Genomic DNA, 27,016 nt, shown 5'->3' with positions numbered 1-27,016 from the left:
AGAATGCCGATGACGACGGACTTTGTCCTCCAACGCTCGAAGAGCATCGCGAGTCACCGAATGGCGATCGACCAAGTCGTCATCGTCCGCCGCCGACTATTCTCGATGAGAATGGTTGCATCCACTACCACGTGGAACGCCTTGTGGGTCGACGTCGTCGACGGTGTTTAACCCATTATCTTGTGAAGTAGCGGAGATATTTAAACTCCGAGAACTGGTGAGAGTTTGAGGTGCCACTTCAACAAGACCTTCCAGATGTTGTAGACGCTTATGATCGGAAGGATCATGACGCTTCGCGTCGTCGTGCGCACCGCACTTCCCGGCACTGGCTTGGCAAGTTGGAGGGCCTGAAGCTGAGCTTAGATATGGCCCTGAGCTGCTGTGATCGTAAATTCACCCGTGGAAGAAACCGCGGAGCTCGCATGAATAGTTTCATATGTCAAAGGGCGACAATATGCAGGAAGTCGGTGTTGCGCCTTGAGTTTGGCACACGCAAATCTAAGATGGCGCTCAATGCGCACGTCCACTTTCTTGTAGCCTCGCCGTAGGGCAGACAGCGAGGACAGTTTCCTGTGCCGCTACACCCATCGCTCAAAGAGCACATCATCATCTGCAGCGGTTTTGCCAGGGGCGAGCACCACAAGGATGGTTCGCATATAACTCAGCTGAGAGCGAAGGGGGCACACGACGTGCAAATGTTTTGTGCTACCGCAGATAAGACCCTGCGAGCATAGGTCGAGCGCGATACCGATCTATTGGGATCTCTTGTGGTACCGAAAAGCGAGCTCGCAGAGCTCTCCACTGATCCAGCCTAGTGTAGTGGCCGAAGGCCCGACTACGTAGACGCCTAACGATCGAGTGATCGAGTGATCGAGTGATCGAGTGTTACCCTTCAATAGCGGGATCCGCCAAGTGGAAGTCGTATTCCACATGGGGGTCTAAGACTGAACGAGGATACGAGCGCAGGAAAGCCGCCCTGTGAACAGCCTTCAATTGCTACTCCTGTGCCTCGTCGAGACGATTGGTAATAAAAACCAATTTTCTGGAAGCCGAGACCCGGACGGACATGGTGTCCGCAGGGTTTATGCTGGGCTCACATCGTGCTGTTGGCGCACTTCTTCTTCCTCGCCATCACATGCTGGGAAAGGAGTGTCCGACTCGTCGTCGACTTCCTCCAACTCTTCGACGAGGAAATCCGTCGCCCGGAGCGGGCGCGTTGTGTTGCACCCAGTTGCTGAGGGCTTGTGATGTGTTCCCGTGAAGCTGCGGACGTACTATTCGAAAATGCACCCTGTGCAGAAGAAGAAGGGCCTTGCCCGTGGGCGCCCTCACTACCAGATAGGCTGGGTTTGTGTGTCGTAAACTCAGTGCTCATAGAGCGGAAAAGGGTTAAAGTTCTTCTTATGAACGGGAAGGTGTCTCAGATACGCGCCTCGTATGAGGCGACCGTTAAATGTGAAAATTGAGGGTATTCACAAGTTTAATGGGGAGAGTGTAACGGGATTACACGTAAATGAGGTACTACTTTATTGGTCAGGAAAACCTAGGGTTTTAGATATTAGCGGCTCTGCCCAACTAAAACAATTAAATACAGTCTCGTTTTCGAACAGAAGTTTTCATTAGCCTTGGTAAGGCTATAGTACTTAGAAGTAGTGGATTGCAATCCGCTACAATTTTACTGGCTCTTTGAAAGAACGTATGGTCGGTGACCTTAGCTTACCTTCCTCTAAGCAAAAACTACGGCAGCCCCTCTGCACACAATGTTCTAGAGGTGATCTTTAAGAACAAAGAAAGTTGGCACGATGAGAGTCACATCTGAGGGTGGTGAAACGCAACATAGTTTGTTCAGTGAAATGGATGAAGATAACGATCTAAGCTGAGCGATGTAGGTTATGTTGCTAAAACAATACACACAGTTGCATTCATAAAAAAATGATTCCGGCAGAAAACATCACCCAGCGTACTATTTAAATAAGCCAACTAATTGGTGTACTTAAACAGACAACCCTTGCTTCCGAAGGACAGAGCTCACAAATGGTGACACATAATGATGCTAATTACCGTAGCCGGGTAGTACAACCATTTGCATTTGTTTTACGGAGGTGATCACCGCTAGAAACTTTGATCCTACTCACGGCAAACAAAACATTATTGAAGCTAACACAACTATGTTAAATGACAACCTTCAAAAACTTGACAATTTTATAGCTTTTTCCAATACCTTAATATGCCGATGGCATGCATTGTATCATGTCAGAGGTACTACCACTCAGGGCTGCTGCTACAAATCTAAGCAGTAGCCTATGCAGCCCACGCTTCTGTCAAAGCTTTCCAGTACGGCGTCAGATACAGCAGCTCTTTTACTGGATCAACGTTAATGACTGTTGAACTAGATTGATCGGTGCAGGCAAGCAGCTCAAGCGCTCGAATCACAAGTGGGTGGATTGCCTCATCCTTACTGTACATGGTATAGGCTTCATGGGCGAGCTCACGAACTTGACCAGCAAGCGACTGAAACTCGGCTGAAAGCGGACACGATGAAGAAGTCGTGATTGCAACAGCTGCCGCAAGAAGTCCAAATAGCGGAGAAAACAAGTCAGAGTAGTAAGTGATACCTCCCAACCACTGGCTGCTCTTGGTTTCCACTTGCACTTTCTGTTTTAATATTGTAAGCACACTTGCTGCATTTGTCAAAATTTGACATCGCAAACGGTGCATCGACTCATTATCGTACAAAGTGCGCACGAACAAAGCGTGGACTAGATTCTGTGCGAGAGTATCACGCTCAACAAAATAATTGTTGCTTTCCGAATCGAAAATGCGGCGGTATAAATTATCCCAGTCTTGCGCCTTGGCCCCGGAAGCACTGGAATAAGCATCGAGAATTTTGGGCGCGTCAATGAGTTTCATCAACAACTTTGACAAGAATTTAGCGCCAATTTCTGTATGCGCGAAGGATGATACAACAAAATTTACTGCAACAGGTAAAGTCATTGCGTCCGACAAGGATGTTCCCGAAAAAGCATTGGTCGTGCTCGGATCTTTTGAAGCTTCAGCAAGGGTCTCCAACACAGCGCGTCGTGCGCATGCCCTCACATGCACATTATCATCTTGAAGCAATTGAACTGCACTCATCCAGCCAGTCAGAGCTAGGTCACTGTCTAATTTCTGCTTCGTGTGTAGTAAAATTTGGCGACTATGACGAAGCGCCGAGGCGGCAGCTTGGCGTAACATCAGCGGCTGAGAATCGTCAGAACGCAATTCAATTTCCTGACACAAAGCTCGAATTGATGCATCGTGTTCCGGGTCTTGGTTGTAAGAAGCAAGAATAGCCAGCAGCTCCAATGCTGGTGCAAGAATCCGAGGATCAGCTGATGTGTTCAAAATATGCATTAGCTGCATCTGCAGTTGCATTCGTTGAGTTTGCGTATTGGCAATCTTTCGTTGAGATTCGAAGCTCGCCAGCAGCTGAAGCTGTCGAGCTCGTACTTTAGGATGAGTCTCTTCAAAATATTGATTGATAAAAAGAGCTTGGAACTCATCAGCAGCATTTGTCTTCAAGTCTGCAAATACTACTTTGTTTGCTAGATGTTTGGTAGCTTCCTTCCGAATTTGTAGCGATTTCGAAAAAAGCATCTTCTTCACGAGGTCGTTACATGGCTGCTTAGAACCAAACTCAGTCCACAAATTAAACGAGACCCTCACTAGTTCACGATCCAGAACGGACATACCCGGGCGGATCGATTGAAGCAGTGCAGCATTCCTATTCGATTCACAGCGCTGCAGCAATTGTTGTTTAGCTTCCATTTGGATAATTTGAATCGTCTGAACAAAAGCTTCCTTCAGAGCTGTTTCCTTTAACATCTCAAGTGCGCCTGAAACGTCGTTCATATAAAATCGTAAAATCACGTTTAATATTGCGACCGCTTCTGCTCGTATGACAGGATTTATATGATCGGCATCTTCACCTTCCCAGAGCCACATTATCGATGGAAGCACTTTGGAAACTGCAACGCTGAAAACTTCAGCCTGAGCATTTATAAGGTGAGGGCTGTTTTGCATGCCTTTTAGAGAAAGATACTTTGTGGTCAGGTGCCGGATTTGGGTAAGAACACCATGGACATAATTGTGTGACTTTAAAGCGACTTCTTTTCCGGTGATGCAGATGCCACGAGGAAGCTCTGCACAGAGTGTCAATAGCACGGATGCAGCGTCCATTTTACCCACGATGGACGCCAAAACTTTCGCAGCCATGTGTCGGACGGTCATTGTCGGTTGCGATGCGCACTGCATTACAAGAGGAACAAAAATTGACAAGTTATTACGGCCGTCACATGCTGTCGTTACGCGCTGATCGTCTTCGTCGCCAGGTCGCAGGCGGCTTAGAAACAAGAGCAATGGATACAGTCCAAGCCGAGCGGCGGCATTGAACGCATTACTAGGCTTACTGTCATGTGCCAATAACCTGGTCAGCTCACGAGCGAGAAAGCCACGAAGTTGCAAAAAGCGGGAAAACACGCTATCGCAAGCAACTTGTTGACATACTCGACCGTCCGCAATGCGCTTATCTCCGATCGCGCGCTGCATGGACGCAGCAAATAGCATCATTGATGAATTGCGGACGGCCCAAGACCCACAGTCGAAACCCCGCACGGCCAGTTCGAACATATCTACAATATAAAGGGCTACATCTTCTGCAAGCACGGCATCTTGGCATATGAGTTTAAGAATGTTCAGTGCGTGCACTCGAGCTCGCAGCAAGTGATGACCCTGTTGTACATCCAGCGTTTCAGCAGCGTCTGTGTCTTCGCCTGCGACACATAGCAGCGTCGACATCACCTTTGGTAGGATCACAGCAGCGGAGTTACGCGGCTCTGCCCGAAGAATCGCAACGAAACTAAATGCAAAACCGGAGCTTCGACGCAGGATAAATTGCTGTTTTGATCGTTTCAAACGCTCTAGCAACCTATCAGCCCAACGTAAAGGCAGGCCTCCGAGTACTGAGTTGTGCTCACCATTTGCTAGAAATGCGCGGCATACACCTTCAAACGATTGGTACGCCATAGCAAGTGCACCCTTGTGCTTCAGTTCGAACAGCGAATTCAACAATGCCTCTCCTCCAGATTGCGCCATCTCAACGCTGAAAAACGAGATCGAACCCGGAGCTAGATCCAATCTAGGAAGTGGTACGCGACGCACAAGCAGCTCGAGAATGATGCAGCATTCACGAGCCGCTAACCAACTGCTTACCACAGCTCGCTGCTCTGCATTTTCGCTTTCATTTTCTCCGTACAGACCACAATCACCGTTTTCGACGATTAAGTGGCCACGGCAGTCGACTCGTAAAGCGGAGTTTGATGTTTTAGCAACTGCACTTACCTCGCCCACAATACCGGCAAATGAAGCTGAATTCTCATCGCCACCGGTGCCAGAAGTCACATCGCCGACTACAGCAAGTGACGCACGCATAGACTGGTGGATGACGGTAAACACTTGAGTCATAGCCTTCGGCCAGTCCGCAGCTTCACATGGTGTGAGTTGATCGAATGAAACGCTATCGAGTACGTAGTGAAGCGATAGCAACAAGCCATGCACAAGCGGTGACTCGCCCCGGTGAATGTCAGCTGGACTCAAGGCATCAATGCGTGAGCCGATGGCGTGCGTCAGCTGCAAAACAAAGGCTACATCAGGTTTGCAAGCGTTAACTCTCGTCTCCCCAAAATCATTTTCCGACAAGCGCTGAAGTTTTAATTCGAAGCGTTGGATTGCTGAACTACACTTCTGAAAAAGCAGCCGAATAAACAGGGCACCAGCATCGCTTTCACGCTGACGGGGACTACCGCAAAGTCCGACAGCCCAGTGAAGTAGAGTAGCGAGTTCGTCGCGCGTCGAGTATCCCGGCAATTCATCTGGATACAGATTAAGAATTGTATCGGCTAAGGACCGAATGGAATCCCACGCACTAATTAGCATGCTCAAAAGTACTGTCACCATTTGTTTAGTAAACAAGAGATTTCGTGAACTCTGCTCTTCATTACATTTATCGAGCCCAAAGAGCTGGATGTACAGCAGAAAAATCTCCAGACCAAGCGTCAAACGCTGGGGAATCGCACCGGGATACACAGATGTGACAATAAAAATTTCAATCCACTGCTTGAACGATACTGCAGCAACAAACTCATCACGGACGGTTGAATATTTAGAAAGAGACACATGACTAAAATTTGGATTAGTAACATTCTTTGTAGCAAGACGAATTGCCTCTTTGATGCGAATAAGAACGGTTTTCAGACCCAGCAGCGTGTTCATCAGGTTAGCGGAATCAATTTCTTTCCCATTCAACACCAAATATAGCTTTATCAAACGTAACTCATCTAGTGAGGGCATGCTTGTCGATTTCAGTGACGCACACAACGCATCAAAAGCTGCGACTCGCGTTTCCCCGTTCCCGTGTCGTAGACCGCACTCAATCCTCTTCATGGACACACCAACGAGCATTTCAGGTGCCAGCTTTTTGCGTGCAAACTTAAGCACCTCAAGCTCAGCCCACAATGCGACATCGGCATCGTTCTGTTTTCCATTATTTGATGCTTCGACTTGCAGACGCTGAATCAAAATAAGCATGGATTCGGGATCTTTTTTTAGCAACAAAGGAACCACATACATCACCACACGCGATCGAAGACTTTCATCTCGTGATAAGATCAAATTTATTACATCCGAAAGCCAGAGTTGGCGCCACGCACCCACAGTCTGGACATCTGGCTTCGAATGATTCTCATCGCATTTTTCTTTGATTGTGGTATGGCTTAGATCATCAAGAATTTGCGCAAACAAGTTCGCAGCAGCCGGAGCTGCGTTATCCTTTTGACCAACTGCCAAGAGTAAAGATGACAGGAGCGTTGGGCAAGCTCGAAGCACCGATTGGGCTCCAGCGTGTGCGACGAAAAGTGTCAACGATCCGTACTTTGCTCGGCTCGTAGAGGGTAGTTCTACCAACCGCGGCAAGAGGACGTCATTCCAGTCATGGAAGTCACCAGATAGTAAGAAATAGTTCATGACATGCGCAAAGACACTAGCCATGAACTGGTTTACCTTTTTCGAGGGATGCTCCCAATTTATCAGCACAGCAGCCGTCAAACCTGTCAATGTTTTGACTGTTAAAACCGACAAGTATTGATCACATCGTGGTGGATCTTTCTTATGTAGCTGCAAAATTAACACAGCTCGGCGAAGGAAGGCTTCGAGTATCTGAAACGCAAATAACCGCGTATTATATGACTCCTGCACGCAGAATTGCTGAACACTTATAAAAATTGCATTTAGCAAGCTCTGATCCATAGTCGTTAGTCCAAACGTCTTAGACGGTTGTATTAAATCATGATTCGTAAGGCTGCTAAGTAAGCCACGGTACACTGCCAGTCTTGATAGGCCGCCAAACTTCGTACCGTCCACCTCGATGTGTGCTCGCAACTGCACATTAGAACATGCATCAGAGCTGGAAATGTGAAGCTCTGGATACGCTATCTGAAGCAACAGCTTTGTCGTGTTAGTCGAAGAGCTCTCTGACAGCTGTATCAGCAATCGTAGCACTAAGCAGTATGCCAGTCCTGCTTGTGTGAGCAGATCCTTGTGTACCACAGTTGTTTGAAGCAGCAACACACAGTGCTTTAGTATCCGAAAAAATGCCCCCGTTAATCTGTCAAGGCTGAACTTATCCAATTGTTTCAATCGCCAATCCAGCACTTCTTTCATCGTCGACAATACAATCACAATTTTCAAAGCATGACCGGAACGTTCGGACGCAATCATGACAACGTTCGTTGACACTGCTGCTGCTTTATTCTCCTCCTCTGCCCTCGTCTTCTCTTTACTTTTCGAATAAATCTCACCAGCCGCCATAATAGGCTTTCCTAATGCTTCAAGCTGATCAGCACAGCACGCCACGAATTGAAACAAATGTTCAGCATCTCCGTTTTTTTCACTGGTTTCTGGATTCTTTACTAAAATACCAGCTACGAACGGAGCCTCAATCAAGCGCAGCATACGGTCAAGCAATCTCACGCGCAGCTCAGCAGTCAGATCTGGACCATTTGCTTCTGTCATCAGTTTATTCAGGTGAGTTTTCAGCTCCTGAGAAGCTACGACTCGCAATTCATCGATTTTGCTCTGCACCAAGACGTCAAGTATCAGCTCTAAATTTTTACGCAACGGTTGCGCGAGTGTCGTCACACTTAGTCGGAACACTAGTCGCCAAATTGAGATTATGGTGTTGCTGCTATCTGAGTCATTGTATGTAATCAAAACTCTAGAGTGGGACCGAAATAGTTGTAGTATCTTCAGTTGCTCATAGAGACTGCCTCGAGCCCTGCATAGCGCTTCGTACCACGCTTCCAGGTCGTTATCGCCAAATGCGGCAGGCAGGGATACGTTTACAGGAACCTGATCTAACACTTGCCGCAGATCCACTCCACTGGGTACTACTGCCCCAGTTGCATCCGCCTCCTTTACTACACCTTTCCTTTTTTTGCGCACCATTGCGGAATGGCTGGTCGTAGTGCATACACTTTTGATATCTCACTAGCAATTTGTTGAAGATATTTCAGTCAATTAATTTGAAAAGGGCCAATCACGGAGTTGGAGAGTTCTCAGTTACTCAAGTACCAGGAATGTCTGCGTCCGTGAGCGCGAACGAAGCCGTTACCGCGATGCGCAAAGTCAAGTTACGCTCACAGAGTAAAGTCGCATCGACCAGCAGTGGCTTTACGCATCAAAGGGTCTTACGAGATACAAATAAGCGACCACGTGTATGTGAGATGAAAACACAGCACAAAAAGAAGACAGAAACGGCGGTGCGGTGTGGAACAACCGTTTCTTTTCCAGCTCACGCAACCTATGGTACGAAAGTATAGAAAACACTTCAACCATCAGACAACGCCACGACTTGGGCAGATTTCTCACTGCGAGGTTGCGAGAAAGCTACCGTAGTCGTGGCGTTGTCTTATATCTATTAATTATCCATTTATGCGGTTTCATGATTTTTTTGACAATTAGGGTGCGACCAGTGGTCTGGAGGAGACCAGATTCCGGCTAAAGCAGCTGAGGTGGGAATCGAAGACAAAGGAGGTGGTGTTTTTCCTGAGCGAAATGTAACAGAGGAGATCACGAAAATCGGACTTAGAAATGAGCAGTTGCGGCACAGTGTAGCGGCCTTAAAGCGCAAATTTTCTTTATGTGAAGAAGAAACTCAACAGTTGTTGTTAGGACTGGGCGCTTTGAATGCCGTGGCCAATGAGCTAGCATCGTTACAGATGGACTATCAGGAACGCTCGTCAAAGAACGCAGCTTTGATCCAGAATTCGCTGGAGCAGCTTTCCAGCTGCTCTGCGCAAGTTGATATGCTAAATAGATGTCGAGAAGTCACGGCTGCACAGCTGGAGGCCTTTCGACACGAGTGTACGGACGAGATGAATAAATTGGTGGTACGACTTGGTTATTTGGCAGACAGTGCAATGCATGAGCCGGAAAGTGTTCACGGTCACGACGTGAATATCGTTGGAAAACGGCAACAGATCAAGCTGCTGAAGGACGAGCTGTGTGAGTACAGAGCACGGGTAAGCCATGATGGCTCTGTTACTTCGATACCGTGCTCGGCTGTACCTGCACAACTCGAGTCGACAGAGCGAATCAATTTGGCGCTCACACAATTAGGTGAATTACACGCTGAAATGTACCAGTTAAAGCAGGTGCTTGTACAGGAAAACCATTACTTTCGACAAGACCTCGGAAATCTTGTGTCACAGCAACTGGCGTGTATCCGCGAAGCTCAAGAAAGTGAAGCCGAGCGTATCAACGAAGAACTAGACCTAATGAGGTCTGGAATGTGCGGAGTTTTGAAGGATATTCACCGATTGAAAGAAAGAACGAAATATTTGGTCCCGAGTATGGCACGCGTAGGACCTCGAAGTAATTTAAGTGGTTTGCCGCTAAATAATCACAGATTATATAAAGGACGTGGTGGGGAGCAGGTGAACGAGGAGCGGATGAAATCACCAAACGCTATTTTTCAATCAAGTGGATATTCGTTGACAATGGCTTCACGTCAGTGTCGAGATGATTTGCCTCATTACGAACATGGCTATGATGATGATTGCTATTGTCCTGGGGTGACATATCTGCAAACAGGTGTCTGCCATGCACGCCCACGTTGCTCACACAGCTCAAAATCTAGCAACTCTAGCCCAGGACACTCGGACGATGACAATTGGCGAATGCTTCATTCAGAGGATGTTTGTGCAAGTGACCAACGTCCGGCGCAGCCGTGCGAGAGTCCGCACTACTCGGCTTGCTCATCTAGCCTGTCTGGTCGTCTCAGCTTTAATGGAGGTGCGAGATATATTTTATTTGCTTGTACGCAGAGGGTTGTTATGTTTAGTACAGCCTGCACAAAATAATCGCAAAGTGTCACTTGATTAACCTGTGTGTACTCGTCGTCATAGATGAGCATTCAATACCCTCTGCGCAGCAGTTCGAGCAGCAGCTTCTGGAACAACATCGACTCTTTTGGATTGGCGAAGGCGCTGGGAACTGGGATTTAACAAGTAAACCATTTGAGGAATCGAAGGAACCTGCAGCAAAAGCAAAAGACAGCATTCGCGAGCTGGAGTCGCATGCTAGCTCAAGATCACTTAATTGAACACTCTACAAGATGCGATTATGCTGTGCAATGTGCATGAAGAGTGTTGTCACCCGAAGCAAGACGTGAGTGCAAATAGTTCGTTTTCTTTTTGTACTTGCTTGATCTAATTGCTAAGTTAGAGGAGTTCGGGAACTTCTGATCAGCAAGGAGTCCGGCCACCAATGATCGAAGAGAGACTGGAGGTGCGCTTGTGTTATGTGGGATAATTTAAAAAGAAGATGCTGTCGAGAAGAACTAGCAAGCGAGCAGCGTATCTAGACAAAATAAACGAGACCTGTTGTGTATACTGCGTTGACGATATATTCCCAGAAACCATCACTTGTCACACATCCAAGTACATCACAAAATCAAATTGATATTTTCTTACTGGCTCATGACAACGCCTTCCTCCCGTTAGTAGGTACGGGTCCGGTACCAAGCGTAACCGTTAGCGTCTGAGTCACGTCAGCGCGCAGAAAGATTTTCCCTTTTAAGTTTCTGCAGAGATGCACAGCAGGCGCTCGAGACATCGATTTGCGCTTTGCCTATCCATCTATCTGAGCTAGGAAGTAAGTGCGCGCGTGTGCCATTGGAGATCGAAAAAGCCGACGACACGGCTGAGGTGGATGTGAAAAATTTTGTGCTGTGTGCGATGCAGGCGCAGGCACTTACTATCGATTTGACCACGAAGAGGATGTGGTAGAAAACGAGGCCAGGGCTCCTTCGGATATTGTTTTGGACGAGGACGACGTAATTTTAACAAGAATCGTCAATTTCGCGGACTCACCATGGAGAGACATGTGGTTCGAAATTAGTCACTCAGATTCGACGGATCTCTTAGAGAACGAGGCCCGATCTTCAAATGGGTTTACTATTTTATTTTTACTTCGGTGATGCATCTGATCTGGATATTGAATCGACGGATATTTCTATGCGATTAAAAACTGACGCGTGTTTGTTGAAAACGCTTCGATGCCTGGACTCGACAAGAATCTGTCACGTGGATTCTGGCTCATTGCGGTATTATGGAATTGTCATGCCGCTTATGAAATGCACGTGTCATTTATTTTTGATCATGTATAACGTGCTAATAGTGGTGAGCGAATATTTTCAGTATGACAATTTCGTTGGAATGCATTCGGTGAGAAGACGCTTGCATTCGCATGCTGAAAAGATTGTAGGATTTTTTTTAGCTGATTGGTCTTGGCTGAAAGACCAGTTGACGAAAGAAAGTAGCCTGTATTGGCACTTTGCCATTTGCTGGCAACACTTAATGCAGAACAAAATGTAAATTCGGAAAATCGTTAAATTCAATAATTGGCTGTCTCAAGATTTTGCTGTTATTTTCTCTAATCAATCAAAATAATTCGTGCAAACTTAGATGCAATGGCCATGAGAATATTGATAAATTTCCTTTATCACAGGTCCATTATTAAATGTGTGCTATTCAAACTTTCGTTGTCTTGTCTCACCTTGATATGATCCTCGATGGTTAGCTATGCATTGAATCTTTTCGATGATATTTTCTGAGAAAAGTTTGGGTTAGATATTATTTGGCATTTTCATAGCAAAATCTAACGTATTAACATTTAAGGATACACTGGTGTCATGTCCTGTCCACGTTTAGTGACTGACGTTTCGTTGTGTTCGCCGCTACTTTACTTCAACATTGATAAGAGACAAAAGCTACACAATTGTCTGGTAGTTGCAATTGCCAGATCAATTCATGGTCTTGGGTAAGCACATATCGCTCGTTTTTAGTGTGGATTATTTATCGTTTACCAATGATATATAATAGAAAGTGCAGCAGTAAATGTATATACATTGTAAGCTACAATCATACTGCAGCGTTTCTCGAATTTTTTGAGATCGACAAGCTTCCCGTATGGCCTCCATGATCGTATCCTCGCGCTGTCTTTCGAATCTGCACAGTCACACCCACGATAAATAGCACGATTATACCCGCTAAATAGCTCCACCAGGCATCCGGGATGTCATAGACCCAGTTGCCCTTGTCATCTAGGGACCGGAACTGCTTCAGGTCTGCACCGTTTGGATAATCGCCTGCAAAGTAGCCGACTCCCCAGACACAAATCATAGAGCCAGCAAAAGCTGTAGTTGCAATGATGACTGGCTTTTCAAGCTTGAGTGCCAAAATGCCGCCAAGGATACCCAATAAGACGGCCAATATGATCAACAAAACGTCCGGATTCTTCGGGTAGATCATTGCACCTACCGACGTGTTAATCGTAAATGCGAGCATGATCCCTCCCACTGCACCAGCCATAAAAATGCTAGCACTGTAAAGCATTAACACAATTACGCCAGAAATGACTCCACTGATAGCAAAGGCGATCCACGAGGCGGTTGGCATCCAACTCATGCTTGAGAATGCTGTCTCGACGATTCTAGCGACAAAGATGCCACCAATGAAGAAGGCACAACAGAAGACTGTGGGACGAAAGAGTCGGTAACCAGCAAGACATACGACGCCTCCACCCAAAAAGGCAATGACTGCCAAGATTGCAGGACCCACATTAATACCCTTAGCTGAGCTAAATAGCTCCGTCACACCTTCGAAAGAGCTGGAGCTGTCGTCTTGGAAGTCATCGCTGGCCGTGACAGATAGTATACACAGCCGAAGCAGCAAAACTGTGCGCAGATGATGACTTTTGCTTGCACCCATTGAAAGATTTACAATCTTGGTATCTGCCATGGATTGTCGTACTTAAGTTATACGAATTCGAAATATTTTTAAATTTGATCGAGGACAAAAACTCAACTTGGAAGCGCAACATTAAATAGCTTGGTTATCACACCCTTACCTCCTCACATATTGCATGTCAATGAAGCCCAGTTACACGGTATACACATTACTTCTTGCGGTGCATTGTCAACTATTTCTAGCGCATTGTGCATTATTGCAACTTGGTTGGAATGTACACTCTCAGAGCTCGTCGAGCGGTCACAATGACCATCTTTATGGAGGGCCTCCGCACTGGCGTTGCCAGAATGGAAGTCTTCTGTGTGTATCTTTTAATGAAACGGTGAATGTGGTATTGAATGCCACATTCAGCTTTAAGTCGGCAAGTCTTGGTTGGAAAGTACACACTCAGAGCTCGTTCGAGCGAGCCTGATCTAATGAATCTCAACTTATGCTGAGAAGGAGGAGAGAGATCTCCGAGCTACTGTGCCTCTGCCTGGCCCCGACGGCGTTTTGTCTGCGGAGACACCCGTCACCTTCGGTTTGGCTGTCCCCTGCGCAAAGAGCGTGAAGGTTCATCGAACCGACGCCCCCCTAACTAGTCAAATCTATCGCGGAGAAACGAGAGCACCAAGTAAGCGCGGATAGTCCTACTGGGTATGAATTGAGCTCTGTAGAGCCTCAACGTGGTAGAGGGCAGCGAAGCCCAGCCCCAAAGAGCTCCGTGCTCTTGAATACGGAACGAGTGTGCAACCCGGGCTTGATGGTCGTAAAAGCGACCGTGAAGGGCTTTTAAAAGCCATGAATGATCCTTATCGATTCCACGGCACGTCGGAAATTATGCTAGACGTTCCACGATCGAAAAAAGCCAGCTGTATGCTGAGGCGCTGAAGGTGGGGCTGAGTGACATTGCCACTGTTTCCTTAGCGACAGGGGCATGTGTCAGTGTGCCGAGGATCCCTATGGACATCGGTGTCAAGTTTAACAATTTTGATAGCGTGAAACGCTGCTTAGCCGTCAATTTGGACGCAAGGTATGACCTTATCCTTGGAGTGACATGGTTGGAACACCATGAGCCGTGGATTGACTGGAAGACGAAGAACTTGGACACTACGCGCACCTTGGTGAGTTCTGAAACCCACCTCTGCATTTAAGCAGAAGCGCGGGCGCTGGATATCGGAGTGTCCGTGTTGTCAACTCCGCAGTTGTATTGGACAAGGGTCTCGAGCATGGCTAGCGGGTTGAACATGGAGTGGCACGTTGCCAACTGAGCACTGCTAAAGTGTCAAAGCAGTTGCAACATGCCAAGAGTGGCATGGTCGGCCAAGGGCCGAGGCACCGCGGGCGAAGCCTCAGTGATACACGTAAATTGGCACGTAATTCACTGAGCACTGCTCACGTTACGAGGTAGTTGCTGCATGCTAAGAGTGGAATGGTCGGATGAAGTCCGAGGCCTATTGGGCAAAGCCCTTCTGATGCGCGTGGAGTGGCACGTAATCCACTGGACGAAGACTGCGGAAGTAGCAGCTCTTTGTCGGATGTTGTTAATAATATCAAGGCTCCGATAAAGCAAGGAGTGGGGACAATGGACGACACTGATTGCGAGTTTTAACCGGTCTCGATGAGACGTAAAACCTTTATAGAGGGGAGACGGCGAAGCCGTATGTTTATTGCAGTACGCAGTGCGTCGACCCTGACCCAGGGTGTCAAACGTAGACGATTGCACACAGCTATACACCCTTGTCAACGGTGTGACGGGAGAGGAAGACGGCGACGTCATCCTCGAGTCTATTCCAGTGGTGGATGCTCTTCTTGAGCTGAACGAGATGTATCTCGAAGAGTTTGACGTTGCCTTGAAGGCAGGCGATTTAGTTTATGTGTCATTATACGACCGAACGAGGAGATGAACTCGTTATCACTTTTGGATGAAGCTATCCTGGAATACACCAAGAGAGTGCTGAACGCACGAAATGGATCGTCGATCCTGAAGGATCCCTCGGATTCGTATTATCCTTCAGTGAAGGATTCCAAAACTTCGTCTCCAAAAACCCCATCGGACCTACCACCAGGCCGAGGTATGCGTCATGAGATTGAGATGGTCCCGGGAATCAAATACTGCGTCACACAACATTTGCCTCTGCCCAAAGAGCAGTGTGACGTCATTGACGCCGTTTTCCGTACGAAGCACGACGCAGAAGTGGTGCGTGAGAGCAAGCCGCCCTTTTCGACACCCACGTTTTGTTTTACGGAAGCCGAACGGCAATTGGCGTATCGTTCACGCTTACAATAAGCTAAACGCTGCCACCATTCCGGCTCAAACGCCGAATCCTAAAAAGGATGTTCTCCAGAACAATATGGTTGGCTGTACAAAGTACAGCGCACTCGACTTGGTCGATGGTTATTACCAATCACTCATGAGAGCGAGTGATATTCCGCTGATATAGGTGAGTACTCTGAGCGGGATGCGCTGGGAGTAGCTGGTGATGCTTCAGGGGCTGTCAAATGCACCAGCAAAATTTAGTCCTCAAGTGACGCAGTAGTTCAGGGTATGCACAAACATAGTTCGACGACATCTTCGTCCACAGTGTGCGGGGCACGAAAGGACAGATGAGGAAAACCACATCGTTCATTTGAGAGAGGTGCTCGAGTGCATGCACGAGTAAGCTGTATGCTAATATACAGATTAGGACAGCTTCGGCGCTGAAGATATGGCCTTCGAGCGGATCCCGCTAAGGCCAAAGTAATTGTTGACTGGCCGGTGCCAAAGAACCAAAAGGGTATGCGCAAGTTGCTTGGCCTCGCCAATTACTTGCACAAGTAGAGCGCAAAATATGCGGAATTGGCACGGCGCTTGTCGAGTCGTCTCAAGAAGTGTCGGAATGGCGTTGGGACACCGAGGATTGGGGGGCTTTTGACGGGGTCAAAGACAGCCTCTTTCATGCATCAGTATTGCAAGACTTTGATCGTTTTTTTAGTGTCGTTTCTATGGAGTTTGTTGCACTCGTGCTCAAAACTAGCTGCTGGTCCTGCTACTGGATGGTCGAGCGCCTATGGGCGCCGCCCCGGCGCCAATGCTTCCGTTTTCACTTGCGCCGGATTCCGGTACGGCTTAAGCAAACCCACATAAAACACCGGGTGGGTGCACATCCTGCTCAGAAGGTTCAGCGTATACGCAAGGCCTCGCTTGGCCACGACCTTAAGAGGTCCAATAAACCATGGACGGTGCTTGTCTTAAAAGACAACAGAAATCGCAAGTGTAGGAAGGCTTTAGCGTTTAATAAAACGAGGCCTCCGACCTCAATGTTTTCGACATTTCTTCATCCTATTCCATTCGCATATTCTCTCTGCATGCCTTGGCTTTTAGCCATCGCATAACGAACGTGTCGTAAGACACTCAGTCTAGTTGACAGGGAGTCTCCGACTTTTTTACGCATGGTGAGGGAGCTGACATCAGCTAGCCGGTCGGCTAAATCCTCCCCCACCAAGCCTCAGTCATATGCTGGCGGCATCAGTGGGACGCGAATCTAAGCTCGTTTACGTCGAACGGCATATTGCCGATAGATGAAATATCTGCATTGTTCAAAGCAAACTCTGCAAGTGGCAACGTAGCGCTCCAGCGTTTCGGCGTCTCAGCGCAACGCTGCAAGGAACGTCTACAACGACGCAATTCACACGCACAGTCTGACCATCGGTCTGCGGATGGTCCTCTGTTGACATAGTCAACCTGGTGCCCAGCACCCTGAAAATTGTAGACCAAACTTCTCAGTGAAGCGCGAGTCTCTATCAGAGACAATTGACTTCGGGAGCCCATTTTGTCAAAAGACGCGATCAACAAACAGTGACGCTATTCGACACCGTCGATGGTATCTGGCCTCAAGATGAGCCATCTTGCCCAAACGGTCGACAAAGTCCACCATTTCCGTGTTGCCTGCCGAGTCCTTTGGCAGGCAAACACAAAGTCCATACTCATGGACTGCCAACACCCGGAGGGTACCGGTAAGCTGGCCAGCGGCGCCGCCGCATTTGGATTGTTTTACCTTTTGACACGACTCACACAGCTTGGACCACCATTGTGGCAACTCATCGAGCTGTACGTCCTCACAAGACCGAGATGACCACTGGGTGGGGTGTCGTGGGCTTCATAGAAGATTGGTGTTTTTAATTTTGATCGTGAAGAACTACGATTTGTGGCGTATTCGTTGAATTGGTGCGATAATACAACAACCCGCTACTCAACGAATATCGGTGTTATTGTACGCGCGATCTTGCCGACAATTTCTTGCCCGAGTTTCCGAACTCCTGCTGCCTGTAGCAGCGCTACACACGTACCACCACCCGCGTATGTGACGCGGATCAAATCCGTCACTGACGACGTCACCGTCGTGACATAAGGACGATCGGGGTCTGGCAACTCCAGTATTGGTGCATGAAGGAGGCTGTCTTTGACCCTGTCAAAAGCCTCGCGATGCTCGGTATCCCAACAACATTGCGACACTTCATAAGGAGATTCGACAATAGCCGTGCCATTTCCGTTTAATTTGCGCTATACTTGTGCAAGTAGTTGGCGAGACCAAGCCACTTGTTCTTTGGAACCGGCCAGTCCACAATGGGATTGACCTTGGCGGGATCCGCTCGAAGGCCATACTTCCCAATATAGCACCCCAAAAAAAAAATCTTTCAGCGCCGAAGCTGTCCTTATCTGTGTATTAGCATACAGCTTACTCGTACATGCACTCGAGCACCTCTCCCAAATAAACGATGTGGTTACCCTCATCTATCCTCCCGTGTTCCGCACACTGTGGACGAAGATGTCGTCGAATTATGTTTGTGCATACCCTGAACAACTACGTCACAAGACGATTAAATGTTACTGGTGCATTTGACAGCCCTTGAAGCATCACCAGCCACACCCAGAACACTTCGCTCAGAGTTCTCACCTATATCAGCGGAATTTCACTCGCTCTCATGAGCAATTGGTAATAGCCATCAATTGGTAAAAACCATCTACCAAGTCAAGTGCGCTGTTCTTTGTACAGCCAACCGTATTGTTCTGGAGAACATCCTTTCTAGAAGTCGGCGTTTGAGCCGGAATGGTGGTAGCGTTTGGCTTACTGTAAGCTTGAATGATACATCACTTGACGTTCGGCTTCTGGACACAGAACGTGGGTGTCAGCTGGGGAAACTTGCTCTCACGCACCACTTCTGCGTCGGGCTTCGTACGGAAAACGGCGTCAATGACGTCACACTACTCCTTGGGCAGGGGCCATTGGCGTGTACGCAGTATTTGGCTGCCAAAAACATGTCGATCTCATGACGCACACCTCGGTCCGGAGGTAGGACCGACGGCGGGTCACTCTCGGCATGTTGCAACTGCATTTATCCTTTAGCAGTGCTCAGTGGGCAACGTGCCACTCCACGTTCAGCCCGCGAGCAATGCTCGAGACCCCTGTCCAATAGACCTTCGGTGTAGACAACACGGATACCTCGATATCTATTACATTGACCGTCCCGGTCCAGTGGCCGCGCTTTTGCTTCCTAGCAGAGGCGGGTTCAAAACTCACCAAAGTGCGCGAAGCGCCTAAGGTCTTCGACTTCCAATTAATCCATGGCTTATGGTGTTCCAACCATGTCATACCAAGGATAAAGTCTAACCTTGCATCCAAGTCTAAGACTAAGCAGTGTTCCACGCTATTGATGTCAAGAAACGTGACACAGAGGTCCACAGGGACCCTCGGTACAGTGACACAAGTCCCTGTCGCTAAGTAAACTGTGGCAATGTCACCCAGCCGTGCTTTCGGCGCCTCAGCATATAGCTGACCTCCTTCTATCAAGGAGCGTCGAGCATAATTGCCTGAAACCCCAGAACCGATTAGGATCTCCCGTTGCTTCTCAAAGCCCTAACAGTCGCTTTCAAGACCAGCAAGCCCGGCTTGCATACACGTTCCGTATACAAAAGCACGGATCTCTTCGGGGCAAGGTTCATCTGTCCTCTATTACTGAGGCTCAACAGAACTCAGGTCTTCCTCAGTAGGGCACCCGTGCCTACTGGGTTCACCCGTGACAAACGAAAATGGGTAGAAGCGGGACATCGGTTTGGTGGACCTTCACGCGCCTTGCGCAGCGGATAACCAGTCCGAAGGTGATGGATGTCGCCACAGACAAAACACTGTCGGGGCCCGGCAGATGCTCGGCAGCTCGGAACTCTCCCCTCTCTTTCTCAGCATTGCTGAGATCCATTGGCTCGACGAGCTTTGAGGGTGTGCACCCCAACCAAATTGCACCGCCTTGAAGTTGATTTTGGCATTTAATGCTACATTCACCACTTCTTCAAAAGAAGACATATGTACACGGAAGACGTCCATTCTGGCGAGGGGGCCCTCCTTAAAGACTGTCACCCCGACCGCCTCGGCGAGAGGATCGGCTGCCATCCCGGCAATGAGAGTTTTCAACTCTTGGACAAAGTCCACCAGCTCCTTCTTGTCCTGCTGTGCGGCAAAGAAACGCGATCGCACGCGTTATGCCGGGTTAGGCGGCAAGAATACATACAAAAGCTGACCCTTCAACTCCTTCCAGGAGAAGAACGCCGTATCAACCGAAGCACCGCACGTTAGCGCCCAATCTCGCGCTCGGCCGCATAGCTTGAAGATAGCTAATACCACGCGCTGTTGCTCACTCTGAGGCATCCTGGGCGAGCCCTTCTGATGCGCGTGGAGTGGCACGTTATTCACTGTTCGAAGATCGGAGCTAGCAGGTCTTCGTCGAATGCTTTTGATAATGTCAAGGCTTCGATGTTGCAGGGAATGGGGACACTGGACGACCCTGACTGCGTATTCCTACTGGTCTCAATAAGACAAAAATTCTCTATAGAGAGAACACGGCGATGTTGTATGTGAATCTTAAGTCCACCCCCTTTGACCACTCGGGCAAGATACACGGTCAATAAAAGATTGTATCAAAATTAATACACTCTGGGAACTACCCCCGTTGATCAAAGTGGTTTGTCCGTGGGCTCCGATTACCGTATTCGTTAGCGATCAACTTGACGCACCCACACGACCCCGTCGCTGATCACCAACGTTCAGAAAGACGGCAGCAACTCGTGGACTAACAATAAAAGACTGTTTTTAAGCCGGAATCAGATCTCATGAAGTTACTGTTTAGATGTTTGCAAAGTTGTGTATGAGTAATTTTATCACGCTTTTCGTGGAGGTCGCTCGAGTTGTTTGAGGCCGACAAGTAGTTGCGTCGTTGCGTAAGCAGGAATGAGAATACGCGATGATCGCAGTAGTTTGTCGAGCGTATGCAGTTGATGTAGTGAAACCTTGTGGTACAGCATTTTTATTGTTTAAAAGTGAATACAGTCGATTTCGTTGCAAGTGAGGATAAATGATCCAAAAAAAAGAACCACAAGAACTATTCTGCGGTGGAGTTTTGTGCCGACTCGCATCGCAACGAAGGAAGGGATGCAGCGGGATGTGCAGCAATCATGCAGCAAATGACGGCTGTTTGACTATATTGGTACCCCATTAATCGTTGAAGGGTCTCCACTTCCATTAATGATTGAACAGGTTCATGTAGTAGATGGACATAATATGTTTTCCTTGCTGGGTCGATGCCTTTCGCTTTTCTGGCCAATAATCAATCTCTGGGTCTAGCGGTGCAAGCCCTAGCTGGCTACCTGAACAGATAATGGTGATCGCTCTGCATTCAACAGGGAGTGAAATTCGGTGAGCTGAGTTCCGCGGAGAAATATGCACTGCCGTTTAATTTACCATGCCCGGAAACTCGCGGACGCGATCTCGAAGTTAATGGTGTCCTTGCACAGGCTCAAGATAAAGACAACCCAACCGAGTGCACCAATACTAAAAACGAATAATATTTGAAAATCCAACATCCAACTATTTGACTTACGAGTCCAAATATGTCGCTTCTAGCCAACTTGCAATCCTTCGACCGGACAATGGAACATGTTGACGACGCGGTTGTAAAACGCGAATTTCGAGATTGCATTGGCGTATTCCTCGAACCGCCATGAATCCAGTTTGAACATCATCTCGGTGTCCACGTCTTCGTCGTCTTCGTTTGCTTTCATCTCAACATCGTCGTTGCCTGCTCTTTGCTCCATATCTACATCTGCCGACGGTGATATGAATGAGCAATGGTGATTGCCAATGTTGACATGCGTTGGAATTGGTGGATAATCTGAAGCACGAAATTTTTTACCAAGAATTACCATCGAACAAGCACAAACCAGTCTGTGCTTGATTTTGTCTTGTTGATGCCATCGCTTTCACTTGAGATGAGCCTTCTCTCTAGCTGCAGATGACTTGATGTACCCGTCCAGAAACACAGTCGTTGGCTGGGTCTGCGTCGTGCCATTCAGGACCGCTGGCAGATCGCGCTCGATCGTCTCTTCTTTTATCACACAAAACGTTTTCTCGTTTTCATGAAGCCAAACACAATTGAATAGCTTGTCAGTTCGTGAGTAGTGAATCCAAGGCACTTCCCAGTGCGAACGATCCAGTGCGCACGCGAACGCGAGTGCGGTACATGATTTGCTCGTTTCAGGAGGGCCAACGACCCAAAGTATGGCATACGTTTGGATTGAGCACCTCTTCATCTCGTTCCATTGTTTCACCAGTGCTGGTCGACGATAGAGGGTTGGTGACTGACCCGGACGGCCAATTCCCGTGCCATGGATGCACGTTGCCGACAATTCAATCAGCGAGTCCGCATCGTCGACGACCAGCCGCGCGCACGGTATCACTGTCCAGTCAACTTGCGGATCTCCAGGATGAGCCTCTGCGGCTGCTGGAGCCGCTGTTGCGGAACTTCCACGATGAGCGGGTTGTCTTCATCCGTACCAAATCTACTCAAGGCAGTCGAAAGCTTGGACAGCTTCTGCTTCGCGCCGTTCGTGTTCGCGTAGACTGTGAGGTCGGAGGCCGCAATCCCTGCGAGATAGCTCTCTTTCAGCTCGGCCTGCACTGCCTTTTAAAAACGAGCAATATTTGCATTGTCCTGTAAGTCCACAAAGTTCGCCGAGGTCAGCGCTTCTCCTTCTCGATCAACCAACTGGAACCAAACTTCGCGCGTCATTCCTTTCCCAACACCCAGCACGCACTTCAACAACCGGTAGGCTGAATCATTCAGACAAACTCGTTGATTACAACACCTGATAAGTTTATGGAGTGTAAGAGATGTTTGAGCATAAGCAATGCTCGATTGAATTTTCATTCGTCAATACTGACAGGTGTCTCTTTGGCAGCGAAAAAGTTTCTTTCATTAGTTGCTTCATCGGTATGTTGGGCCTGCGTACAGAACCACGAAGATGCAGACCATCAAAGATTGGCCAGTGCAAGTAACTTGGCCTGAACGAGTATTAACACAAGTATATACCGACATGGCATGTACCCTTACTGATCTTCGTAAGAGGATGGCACATGGTACTGGGGGCTATAAAGCTGTAAATTCAAGCTACGTGTGTCCCAATATTAGATCATCTGGATCCAGATCGGCCATTCCGTGTTGTGTGTGCCGCTTCGCCTTTGTCATAGTATGACCTTCACAGCAAGTATCGCGCCAGGCATAAAGGCGTCGTCGCGTTTTAATCTAGTCAGCTCAAAGAGGAAAATGATTACTTCCCTCAAGACAAGGAACTTCTTGCAGTATAACATGCCCTTGTCAGGTTCATGGAGCCATTGACGATCGATACAGATCATGCCTCATTGAGCGCAGATGCAGCTCTATCGAGCCGCGTGGTTGCGTGTCTGCATTGCTATACTTTATCCCATGGCTGGCTCTGGGACAAAGAATTATGTGACATGGACACCCTGGAAGAGAACGGATATACTGCTCGGTGAGCGCTATGTGTATGCGACCCCAAATATAAAAATGGGTAAGAGATGATCTCATGTGTGAAACGTATTTAAGAGCCAAATTCTTGCCGCATGCGGCGGCACCTTTACCCAGCCTGCCGGTTTCGACAAAATGCTAGAAGTCAATCAGTATGAACTGTTTGTTCGTTGAACATGTCGTGTCCGGTAATGCCCGTATTGTGATCTTGTGGATCGTCCGTGGCCATCTCGCTACTGTCAGCAATAATTTGACCGGTGAGGATACAGTCAAGCTGTTCCTCGACACGCGAAGCACCAGTCGCCACTGTTTTGAATAGAGTCTAGCGCTTAACATCGAGCTTTTAGCGACCGCTTTAAGGTATGATAGGCGCTACCATGGACATTTCAATCTCGGACAATTTGCAAACAGATAGTTTAGCGTAGTGGAGTGGAGTATACCCGCAGAAATGCGTGTGTTGAGACCGCCATGCTCAAGCGAGTTGCTATCACTCACTGAGTTTACATTGGTTAGCGCGTTGTACGCCTACAGTATTTCTCATTTTACGAAAATAGTTTGACTAACGCCCGGGTGCCTTTGACCCCCTCAGCCTCGGCTTTCGTGGGGAGGAGCTGTTGATCATATTTGACTAGCCGATATCGGCTTAACTACATAAACAAAAAAACTCATTTCAACAAGATTGAACATCATGCGCTGCGTGCGAAACGCTATGGCAGAATGCTTAAAAGCAACACGTCGACGCCAGAGGGAGGCAAAACACGCGACGGGCATAAATAACAATGCACTTAACCTGCCACATTGACGAACGATATACCACGCTACATAAAGTCGCTCACGATTGTAGCAAAAAAGGACGATTATGTTCTATTCATACACCAAAAGAATGCGTTAACATTCTGCGTCCTACGTGGCCTTACTGAAACTATACCACGATTCCGCTCCTACGAGCCAGTCGGATGTAAAGCGCTCTGTTGTATACGGCGTAGCGTTACTCAATTGAACTACTTTTGTTTCGAAGATGTTATGCGGTTTTGAATGTTTGAAGATGCCTCAAGCCAAGCAACGCGATGGTGAAGCTCAGAGAGCACATCCGAGATCCGACTTATCTCACTTTCGGAGGCACACTGATATTCTTGAGGTAAATCGGCTTGCCTATAACCGAAAAGCTATATAGAGCCAGTCACAAAAGTTTCACCCTTCACCGACAGCAAAGGGTGACCCACCCCTACTTGTAACATTTGGTAGACATTTTGGCAGCACTAATATATTCTCAGTGGAAGGGATACCCTCAGTGGAGAACAGTTTAAGAGTCCACTCCGGTAAGGTTGTCCTGCTCTGTCCGGATACTCGGCAAAGGGAAGCATCAGTCGATGCTCTAGTCGGACGGTAGATTCACTACATCCGGCCTGAAAAGCCTTGATATGGCGTGTTTATCGTGTCCAGGGCGCCTACTACGTATGAAACTCATCGACACTCTCGTCAGCTTCTAGTAATTAAGTTATCGCGAAATAAGCAGTAGGGCAAAATCCTAGCGATTCAAACGTGGTTAATTTGTAGAGCCTACTGTTATATTCTGCCACCCGTTTACTTACCGGATATTCCGTCGGTATGTCATCGTAGATCGAGCGTCTACTTTTCAACATTCTACTCGGCAGCTTTTACTGAATCGATCTTATTGGGCTTCAGCGACTTAGGAATTGCACAGCAGTGATGAGCTTAGTCATTAAGTCTCCTTTTCGTCCAGAAGTTCTGTACCACCACTTCTGTTACCCTTCTCAAACGCAAAATGATAGCGGAAGACGATATGCCTTTCCTCCTCGTAAAATTCAGGGATCGTAGCAAGTGCGACTGAGCCTTGATAATCTATATAGGAACTTTCCAGCTCCAATCGCTTAGCTGACACTAAAATGCGTTTGGCCAGAATTCTTCGTGAGCAAAGGTTGCCAGCGCATCCGTCGAAATCGGTGACACCTTGCCCTGCTACTTCTTCTCTAGCTAATTTGCCGTTCATTATTAATTTTCATCTTGTTCGGCTTGGCGCCACTCTTCATCTGTTCCTTGGAACGTACTACCGTGCGCCATTATTTTTGAACCCATCGAAATTCTTTTGAATGCTCGCCCACAGGCAAAATTATGGTTTCAAAGCGGCATACGTTGCAGATGTAGCGGGGGATGGTAGGTTGCGGAACTCTACAACGTGGTCAAATGGATGGAGATCTATCAAATCGCGCTGTAAGAAACTGATCGTGGTTGCTTGTCCATTGCCGCAAGGTTGTAATGCAATTGGCTGCTGGTAGTTGTTTAGTTTATAGGAGAACAAGCGAGAGCGAATGAGGAACTCAAAGATTTTTTTCAATCGTATGGCATCGACTGGAAATGTCTTCCACCGGTAGTTAGCTTACATCTATCAAAATTATGCACCTTCCCACTGGTAGCTGAGCTTACGTCAATAAGAATCCTACACAGTCTTGTGGTCAAGAAGATTTTGACGTTGCACCAAATGGCCGTGGTTACGGCACTTCTAAAAGGTATGCTACAGCCGAATGGATGCATTGTTGATATTTATTCAGCCTACGTCTAGCGTTTCAAGAAATCGCTTGGCGGTCTGAGGTAGTTACCTCATATACGACTATCGACAAGTTACGTTGGCGCTGGTATTCAAAGAGCGCGAAGGTGATCACCGTGCCCACGTCAAGCGAGACGTCAAAGACATGACCTTTTTGACTCATGGCATCATCTGGGATTTGCAAATAAAAGAAGTGACAAGTTATTCGAGTCAACGAAGACAGCACACACAAAATTGACATGGCGAGCTTAGCCGACCTCACCAACACATGTAATTGAGCCAAGATGCTTCGGCTACAAGCGTATCAGTGTGTCAAAATAATTTTCGCGCTGACTATTTAGAATAAGTTTGGCATGAAATTCAGTAGTGATGTCATTACGATCTCAACAAGTACCGAATCTTCGAGTAACCGAGAGGCCGATACTCCATTATCGGCGCGTCAAGTTTCGTGCGTTTTGGCTTTGGGGTCGGAACAGATGTATATTCAAGGCAATCAATCATTTTCGGTATCTGACCGATATAAACTCGCTAGTCGAGCCCTCTCCTCTTCAGCACGTACATTAAGAGTACGAGCTTTTTCAAACTCTGCCACTCTAAGCGCAGACGGTACTCCTATGAGTATTGGCTGCTAGGATCACGTCTTCGCCAGAAGCTCGTCGAGCCATTTGATTGAGTGCACGGAAGGACTCCCCGAAGCAAGTATGCTCTGGGAAACGATTAAGTACTAAATTAGAGTTAGACTCCAAGCGCATTGGTTGCTCGTTGCACGTTCACTGTTTTACTGTGTATAAACAGACAGACGACGTGTGAGCCCCAGTCTAGTCCTTGTCATAGTGGGAAGGGTCAAATGGGTACTTCAGAGAAAACTGAGTTAAACACGCGAAAGTACTGAATTGCTGTAACCAAGCACATATAGATTTTAATACTCATAAGTCCCGAAGTACCTGTATTTGAAGCTGGTGGGATTTCAGGAAGAGAGAGATTCGTGGCTTACCAAGCAATGAAGACATGGTATGAGATATGATAAACAGCGTTAATCGATAAGTATGTCATTCTAGATATATCTAATCTTATGATAGAAGAGCACATAATACATCGGTCACCTTAAAAGCTCTTAGTTCTGTCTAAGGACGCCCAACATCTGTGCATTAATTATCGCGAGATCAATGGGTTGAGGCTTTCTCGTTTAAAGTTTACGGCAATCCGGTTGCAG

At 47.6% G+C, this 27,016-nt stretch overlaps 7 protein-coding genes across 7 annotated transcripts; 4 read left to right on the top strand and 3 right to left on the bottom strand.

Annotated features, from left to right (window-relative positions):
* Window positions 1–2,301: 2,301 nt before the first annotated feature.
* Window positions 2,302–8,538, bottom strand: PHALS_11686 (Cell cycle-associated protein; the record flags this gene model as incomplete). Its single annotated transcript, XM_024727093.1, has 1 exon — window positions 2,302–8,538. One exon carries the CDS (start codon window positions 8,536–8,538, stop codon window positions 2,302–2,304), a length of 6,237 nt encoding a protein of 2,078 aa, XP_024577704.1.
* A 131-nt stretch (window positions 8,539–8,669) lies between these two features.
* On the top strand, window positions 8,670–10,696 carry PHALS_11685 (uncharacterized protein; the record flags this gene model as incomplete). Its single annotated transcript, XM_024727091.1, has 3 exons — window positions 8,670–8,898; window positions 9,055–10,386; window positions 10,500–10,696. 3 exons carry the CDS (start codon window positions 8,670–8,672, stop codon window positions 10,694–10,696), a joined length of 1,758 nt encoding a protein of 585 aa, XP_024577703.1.
* Window positions 10,697–10,860: 164 nt separating this feature from the next.
* On the top strand, window positions 10,861–11,381 carry PHALS_11684 (uncharacterized protein; the record flags this gene model as incomplete). Its single annotated transcript, XM_024727090.1, has 3 exons — window positions 10,861–10,881; window positions 11,100–11,110; window positions 11,183–11,381. 3 exons carry the CDS (start codon window positions 10,861–10,863, stop codon window positions 11,379–11,381), a joined length of 231 nt encoding a protein of 76 aa, XP_024577702.1.
* PHALS_14522 (uncharacterized protein) lies at window positions 11,380–12,011 on the top strand. Its single transcript, XM_024727089.2, has one exon. It carries the CDS (start codon window positions 11,541–11,543, stop codon window positions 11,967–11,969), a length of 429 nt encoding a protein of 142 aa, XP_024577701.1. The 5' UTR covers window positions 11,380–11,540; the 3' UTR covers window positions 11,970–12,011.
* Window positions 12,012–12,515: 504 nt separating this feature from the next.
* PHALS_11683 (Domain of unknown function DUF4203) lies at window positions 12,516–13,394 on the bottom strand (the record flags this gene model as incomplete). The annotated part of the gene is made up of 2 exons (XM_024727088.1): window positions 12,516–13,192; window positions 13,253–13,394. The coding sequence occupies 2 exons, from the start codon at window positions 13,392–13,394 to the stop codon at window positions 12,516–12,518; spliced, it is 819 nt and encodes a 272-aa protein (XP_024577700.1).
* Window positions 13,395–21,312: 7,918 nt separating this feature from the next.
* On the bottom strand, window positions 21,313–22,481 carry PHALS_11682 (uncharacterized protein; the record flags this gene model as incomplete). Its single annotated transcript, XM_024727087.1, has 4 exons — window positions 21,313–21,637; window positions 21,719–22,184; window positions 22,247–22,336; window positions 22,385–22,481. 4 exons carry the CDS (start codon window positions 22,479–22,481, stop codon window positions 21,313–21,315), a joined length of 978 nt encoding a protein of 325 aa, XP_024577699.1.
* Window positions 22,482–25,409: 2,928 nt separating this feature from the next.
* Window positions 25,410–26,041, top strand: PHALS_11681 (uncharacterized protein; the record flags this gene model as incomplete). Its single annotated transcript, XM_024727086.1, has 4 exons — window positions 25,410–25,469; window positions 25,543–25,626; window positions 25,704–25,765; window positions 25,852–26,041. 4 exons carry the CDS (start codon window positions 25,410–25,412, stop codon window positions 26,039–26,041), a joined length of 396 nt encoding a protein of 131 aa, XP_024577698.1.
* Between the last annotated feature and the right edge of the window lie 975 nt (window positions 26,042–27,016).

The sequence above is a fragment of the Plasmopara halstedii genome (genome assembly GCF_900000015.1).
Source record: "Plasmopara halstedii genome assembly, contig: Scaffold_555, whole genome shotgun sequence".
NCBI classification, from domain to species: domain Eukaryota; phylum Oomycota; class Peronosporomycetes; order Peronosporales; family Peronosporaceae; genus Plasmopara; species Plasmopara halstedii.
Note: the sequence above shows the minus strand (reverse complement) of the source record. Positions and strands in the feature narration are given on the sequence as shown.